The sequence below is a fragment of the Octopus bimaculoides genome, chromosome 4 (genome assembly GCF_046866305.1).
Source record: "Octopus bimaculoides isolate indiv1 chromosome 4, ASM4686630v1, whole genome shotgun sequence".
Taxonomy (NCBI): Eukaryota; Metazoa; Mollusca; class Cephalopoda; order Octopoda; family Octopodidae; genus Octopus; species Octopus bimaculoides.
Window position 1 is genome coordinate 120,158,628 of NC_142931.1, and position 7,500 is coordinate 120,166,127.

Genomic DNA, 7,500 nt, shown 5'->3' on the forward strand with positions numbered 1-7,500 from the left:
CCCATCACTCATCAAAGCAACACGGACATAGGCATCTGAAAGGACAGTGATATAAAATGCTTCATTAGACAATGAGCATAAAATGTCAACAACACAGGAGGTACAAGTTTTAACAAATATTGTACTAGTTTAACACTTAAAGTTTGTACATATATACAAGAGGGTGCTGGAAAGTTTGTGGCTTTAAGGATGTTGTGAAAAGCCTGGTTGGAGGCCCAACCTTCCGAGTTCTTTTACAGGGCTTAGAAAAACTGAAAGACCATTGTATTAAGTGTGTGAATCTGAGACGGGAATATGTTAAACATCACTTCAAAAAATCTCTCTCTCTCTCAATATATATATATATGTATATATATATATGAATAATATGAATGGACAGTCACATTGCAATACAACATATGTTTTGAAAAATAAAAGTCCAGTGAACTATATGTGCAATCATGTAATTATGCTATAATGTAGGGGGTAATCAGTCTTTTTGTCAAGTGCATGACTGTTTATAATTATAATCAATTTTACATCATTTTGTATCGAATGATATGTGATAAAGAATGTGTGAGTGAAATACAAGGCAAGTAGGAGTGATCAAGAAGTTTTTCAAGCAACCAATCACATTTATATATGCATATATATATATACATATATATATATATATGTAGCTTGCTTACCAACCACATGGTTCCGGGTTCGTTCCCACTGCGTGGCACCTTGAGCAAGTGTCTCCTACTATAGCCTCGGGCCGACCAAAGCCTTGTGAGTGGATTTAGTAGACAGAAACTGAAAGAAGCCCATCGTATATATATATATATATATATATATATATATATATATATATATATATATATGTATGTGTGTGTATATGTTTGTGTGTCTGTGTTTGTCCCCCCAGCATCGCTTGACAACCGATGCTGGTGTGTTTACGTCCCCGTAACTTAGCGGCCCGGCAAAAGAGACCAATAGAATAAGTACAAGGCTTCCAAGGAATAAGTCCTGGGGTCGATTTGCTCGACTAAAGGCAGTGCTCCAGCATGGCCACAGTCAAATGACTGAAACAAGTAAGAGAGAGTATATATATATATATATATATATATATATATATATATATATATATATATATATACATGTATGTACAAAAATAGAGAGTAACCTATATATATATATGTGTGTGTGTGTGTATGTGTGTGTGTGTATGTATATATGTGTGTATATATATATAGGTATATATATATATATATATATATATATATATATATATATATATATATATTACACAAAATAAGATAACAAAGCAAGGGTGTGAGGAGTTTTCAGGACATTTATAAGGAAAACAATACAGATATAGTCTTCCAGATGTTTCTGGGATATTATGGATATCCCTTCATCAGAGACGATGTGAGATGGTTAAATAAAGGTAAATATTTGAGTTCAAAATAAGGAATTATTATGGAAAAGTAGGAGATAGGGAATATAGAGGGAAATGAGAGAATGAAAGTAGAAATAAATTATAAGATATTGTAGTTGCAGTTCCATTATTCAAGTAAAGTGGTGTACAGAAGTGGTAAAAAATGTTTCCTGTACATGGTATGTAAGTTCCAATAGTAATTCATGTTTAGTCATTTCAAAGTATGGAGTCATGGAGTCTGTGCTGCTCATTCAAAAGGGTTTTGTGGTGTGAATGAAAATTTGAGAATGTATTGGTAGTATTTGTTGATACATGGTGGGGGAGGGATGTGTATGATTAGAATGAGAAGATAGGTCAAAATGAAGACATGAAGAGAAAATGAGAGCGAGAAAGAGAAAAAAAGAAAAAGGACAAAAAATAAACAAATAAATAAAGAAAATAAAATAAAAAGAGAGAGAGAAAAAGAGAAAGAAAAATGAAAAGAGTGAAAAGAACAGAAAAAATGGAAGAAAGAGTGAAAGAAGTGAGAAAAGGAGTGTTAGTTGGTGGTATGAGGAATATTCTAGTGAAGTTGAACATTTTATCTGGCCATCACAGTCCCCAGATCTCAATATTATTGAACATTTATGGTGCATTTTAGAAAAACAAGTAAGGAGTCAATATCCTCCACCATCATCACTACAAGAACTGGAGACTGTTTTAGCTGAAGAATGAACAAAAATTCCTTTGGAAACAATTCAAACTATGTATGAGTCCATACTTCATAGAATTCAAGTTGTAATTACTGCCAAAGGCAGTAATTTGTTTGAAATTTTCATTATTTTGTCCAACCCTTGTATATATGAAGAGCTTCTTTCAATTTTCATCAATCAAATCCTTTCACAAGGTTTTGGTCATCAGCCCGAGGCTATAGTAGTAGACACTTCGGGAGACTGAACCAGGAACCATGTGGTTGGGAAGCAAGCTTCTTACTGCACAGCCATGTCTGTGCCTATAATGAAACATTTTCAAAATATTTTTATCTATATTACATTTCAATCAGTCTGGTACTTAATTAACTTCAGGTGTCTTATTCATAGATGTGTACGTAGTATTATATTGGGTAAGGACTATGTACTATGTAACTGACACTGGCATTTTGCAGTTATGACGACAAGGGCTCCAGTTTATTTTTACCAACAGAACAGCCTGCTCATGAAATTAACATGCAAGATACATGTACTCTTAACGCAGTTCTCAGGGAGATTCAGTGTGACACAGAGTGTGACAAGGCTGGCCCTTTGAAATACAGGTACTACTCATTTTTGTCAGCTGAGTAGAGTGGGGCAACATGAAATAAAGTGTCTTGTTTTAGGACACACTGCATCACTGGGAATTGAACTCATGACCATATGACTGTGAGCTGAATACTCTAACTGCTAAGCCACACTATGTACACATACAGGAATGTGTTATGTACTCATAGAGGAATGAAACATTTGATAATTGGAGATTAAACCACTCAAAATGCATTCTAAATATAAATTTTTTAAAAGTGTTCTGCTTGAAAGGTGAGATTATTAGTCAAAACGATTGTAACGTTTTATGGAATAGATCTTGAAGCAGACATAAAGCTATAAATGATAGTGTGTAAATATTGGGTCGAAAAAGAAACCCTCTACTTTTTAGATAAAAAAGTTAAAGGCTGCCCTTGGGATGTGAAATCACATCTCTTTTATGCATGGCAGATGTTCTACCATTGGACCAAAGCAGTTCTTTGAAATTCTCTGTCCATTTTAGAAGCTTTGTTCTTACCAGTGAGAATTGTATGGTGTTGACATCATAAGAATTTATAAACTTTTGAGAGAATGTAGAATAATTTTTATTTTGGAATAGATCTCAAAGCACAAATAAAGCTATAAATAGCAGCATGTAAATCTAGGATGCATCTCAGCAATTTGCTGAAATATTTTCTTTTGTAAGGGAGAGGATTGATACCATATTTACTTATTTTGTAATAATCCCTTTTACTAAAGGCACAAGGTCTGAAATTTGTGAGGAGGGGACTAGTTGATTACATCAACCTCAGTGTTTCACTGGTACTTAATTTATCGACCCCAGAAAGATGAAAGCAAAGTTGACCTCAGTGGAATTTGAATTCAGAACGTAAAGATGGTTGAAATACCACTAAGCATTTTGCCCAATGTGCTAACAATTCTGCCAGCTCGCCACCTGACTTATTTTGTAATGATAACAATAATAATAATAATAATGATTTCAAATTTTGGCAAAAGGCTAACGATTTTGAGAGAGAGTGTAAGTAGATTACATTGGCCCCAGTACTAAACTAGTACTTATTTCATAGAACCCAAAAGGATGAAAAGTAAAGTTGACCCTGGCAACATTCAAACTCAGAATGTAATGACAGACGAAATGTTGCTAAGCATTTTGCCCAGTGTGCTAACAATTCTGCCAGCTCACCACCTTAATAACAATAATAATATTTCAATAACATATATCTATTTTAAATTAGCCTTTTAACATTTAAACAAGCCATATTCAGCCCAAATATTATGCCTGTTTTATGTTCAGACCAGACAAATTTGGTCTTTCACATGTAGTATCATTCTACATGTATCATTCTAGCCTCTTACATGTATCTTTCTATATATATCATACAATGTCAATCTAAAATTACACAATCTCATCATCAAAATCTTAAAGCCATGAGATAATGAATGAGAAACTTAAAACAATGTGAACAAATAATGACAAAGTAATCTGAATGCTAACGGGTTAAATTACCTTGTGAGTGTAATTTATTTATTTGTGGAAATCAGATAACTTCTTTCAAATCAGAAGTTACTTCTAATTTTTTTGTTTTCATTTCTGTTTTCAAATCAGAGAGAATAAAAGAGAAAAAGAGACATTGCTGGTTCATGATGTGCTACACAGACACAGAAATGCCAGCAGCCAGACTTGTCCCAGATGTGTGCAGATTGATGGAAATTTTCTGCACAGACTTACTATTGTGTCTGAGTATTGCTCACTTGTGGGGTTATACAATTGTTGTTATTTGTATGACAGCTAATTATCAGTCAAGTCTATTATGAAGTAATTACAGCATGGAAGGCTCATCTTTGCCATTCAAAAATGGAAGTCTGTTAACTTCATTTAATTATTTATTACTTGGTGGCAAAATGTTCATTGTACTGTCTGTGACCTGGTCACAGACACAATTCTACTGCAACAGATCTGAAACTAGGTTGTTGGCCAATATGTATTAGCCTTGGGGTTATAACACCAAATAATAAGTGATCAAGTGAAGTTAACAGCTTTGTATGTTTTTTGAAAAGCTAAAATGAGTCTTCAAAACAGTAATTTAGTTCCAACACACATCATCATCATCATCATCATTATTTAACATCCATTTTCCATGCTGACATGGGTTGGACAGTTTGACCAGAGCTGGCAAGCTGAAGAGCTCCAGTCTCATTTGACATGGTTTCTACAGCTTGATACCCTTCCTAATGCCAACTACTTTACAGAGTTGTGCATGAGCGCTTTTGCGTGACACCAGTAGAGAACTGCAGGCCAATCTTTTTCACCAGTGGAACTGGCCTTAACACTTCTGCTGTGGAGTATGGATCTTCTTGGGTACAGCAAGGCGCCAGGTATCTCAGTCCTTTGTCATCTCACCTGAAAGGTTCTTCAAATCAAATCATTTGCAAGGGTGGTGGATCAACAAAATTGTTAGTGCAATAGGACAAAATTCTGGATGTAATTTTGATGGATATGTCCCACACTCTGGAGATCTCAATTTCAAGACATTTGTATTTAACCCTTTAACTGCAAAATTAAATTCCATGGTTATACAATAATAGTATTAAATTTCTACCAAAAAATAAAATTGGTATTTTCTGCCAATTGACATATCTCAATAAAAAATAGTTTCAAAGATGACATTGTTCAACAAAAGATAAATTGGAACATAAAAATGCTTTCATTAATTAAGGGTAATGAAATTTTTAAGTGGAAATATCTACTTTCTAAAGTAAATGAATTAAGTAATTTGTCTGGAAACTTAACTGAGGTATTACAGGCTGCGGGTATTGTCATATCAATCAGTGTACAAGTTTTATCTTTTGTATCTTTTACTTATATCTGGTTTGTTTGCTTCAATTTCTCTATCAGTCTACACTGCAATGTCCCATAGGATGGAAACATTGTCATTCTTGGCAAACTGTTTCTGGTTGGTGGTCAAACCAGTTTGCAGAGGCTTTAATGTTATATTCCATGCTGATTTTCCAGGGTAGATTGCTGCTGGCTTGTTGTGTTGGGGGATATATTTGCTTTTACCAATACTGGGCACCTGGAAATGATGTGGTCAGTGATTTCTTCAAAGACTCCACATATCTTATACATTTTGTCTATACAAAATGAAATTTTCTGTGAAAGCAATAATAAATTATAACAACCTCTGTATTTGACTGTACTTTATTTCATTGACTCTTTATGAATAAAAAGCAAAGTTGATCTAGGTAGAATTTGAACTCAAAATGTAGACAGCAGGATCAAATATTGGCTTCAAATTTTTTTGGCACAATGCCTGTAATTTCAGTGAAGGGGTTGAACAATTACATCGACCCCAGTGTTCAACTGAAACTAATTTTATCAACCCCGAAAGGATGAAAGACAAATTTGACCACAGCAAAATTTGAACTCAGAATGTAAAGACAGACAAAATGCTGCTAAGCATTTTGCCCAGCATGATAATAATTCTACCAGTCTGCCACCTTAAGTAGGACGAAATATTAAAAGGCCTTTTGTCTGTAGCTCTAACAATTCTGTCAAATAATTACCTTTAATTTCTAACGTTGGTACAAGTCCATAAGTTTTGGAAGAGGGATTAGTCAATGAAATCAGTCCCAGTACTTTATCTTATTGATATCTGAAGGATGAAAGGCAAAAATTGATTTAGGTGAGATTTACACTCAGAAGGTAAAGAGTCAAAAGAAAATTCGATTTTTTTTTTCTTTTTATTCCAGATATAGAGAATGCATTTTGAGACACATCAGTTATCTAAAATGGACAAAATTCTTGAAGAATTTTAAGCTAATTCACATTTTAGTACTTAATTATTTTGTAAATTATAAGTTGGAACTGATTAGAAACGTAACTTTAATGGCCTACAGCATTTTCTAATCTTGCTCTTCTTTTTTTTTCTTTTAAGACTTAGGAATTTCAGAATATTTGGCTGCTCTCATCATTCATTTGCCAAGGAGCTGAAGAATTAAAAATATCCAGTATTTTTGCATCTCATTCTCTCCCTCTCTCTCTCTCTTGTTTTTTCTTTCCTTTGATGACTCTGGAGTTTTAGAATTTGTAGCTATTCTCATCTTTCACCTTGCTAAGCAATTAAAGAATTGAGAAAAATAACTTTCTGGATGTTCTCAAATGTTGCTATTTTACAAGCCAATAAATCAGGAGACAGTGATATTCAAGATAATTTTCTGCCAGAGATTCTTAGTGTAGCTTTAGTATCTCCCATTTCCATGAGATAAAGTTTCCAGGAATTTGCTCTGTCATTCATGTACTTTGATTTACATATTTTGAGTTGCATTTTTGGAAAATTAGATTCTATATTTATTAACTCTTCTGTAACCATATTTCTTTTGAAATACACAGTTTTTCTTTCAATGAAGTTGGAAAAAAATGAAGAATTTATTAAAGTAATTCATCACTATTAAGTTGATGTTTACAAGTAGGTGCTGAAAAGTTCTTGGCTTTAAGAGTATCATGAAAGGCCTGGTTGGCGGTCCAATCTTCCAAGTTCTTTTACAGGGCTTAGAAAAACTGAAGGACTGCTGGACCACTGCAATAAGAGTGTGAATCTGAGAGAGAGGAATATGTTGAATAAAATCATAATTAACTGATCCTCCTCTATTTTCATTTACCCAAAATCAGGAACTTTTCAGCACATACAACACAAAATAAATTTTTAATAAGAGGTTTAACTTTACGTCACTTTAACCCTTTAGCATTGAAATAGGCCATATCCAGCCCAAATATTCTACTGGTTTTATGTGTAAAATGACCAGACTAAGCATCTCTCACCT

The 7,500-nt window shown here is 33.7% G+C and overlaps 1 protein-coding gene across 2 annotated transcripts in view; it reads right to left on the minus strand.

Annotated features, from left to right (window-relative positions):
• LOC106874852 (synaptotagmin-C) overlaps positions 1 to 7,500 on the minus strand; it is a 97,846-nt gene that overhangs the window by 417 nt on the left and 89,929 nt on the right. For both annotated transcript variants that reach the window (XM_089351246.1, XM_089351245.1), the window contains exon 6: positions 1 to 35. This exon is cut by the window's left edge and continues 417 nt beyond it. In XM_089351246.1, the coding sequence (XP_089207372.1) occupies positions 1 to 35 (35 nt within the window). The remainder of the gene's footprint in view (positions 36 to 7,500) is intronic.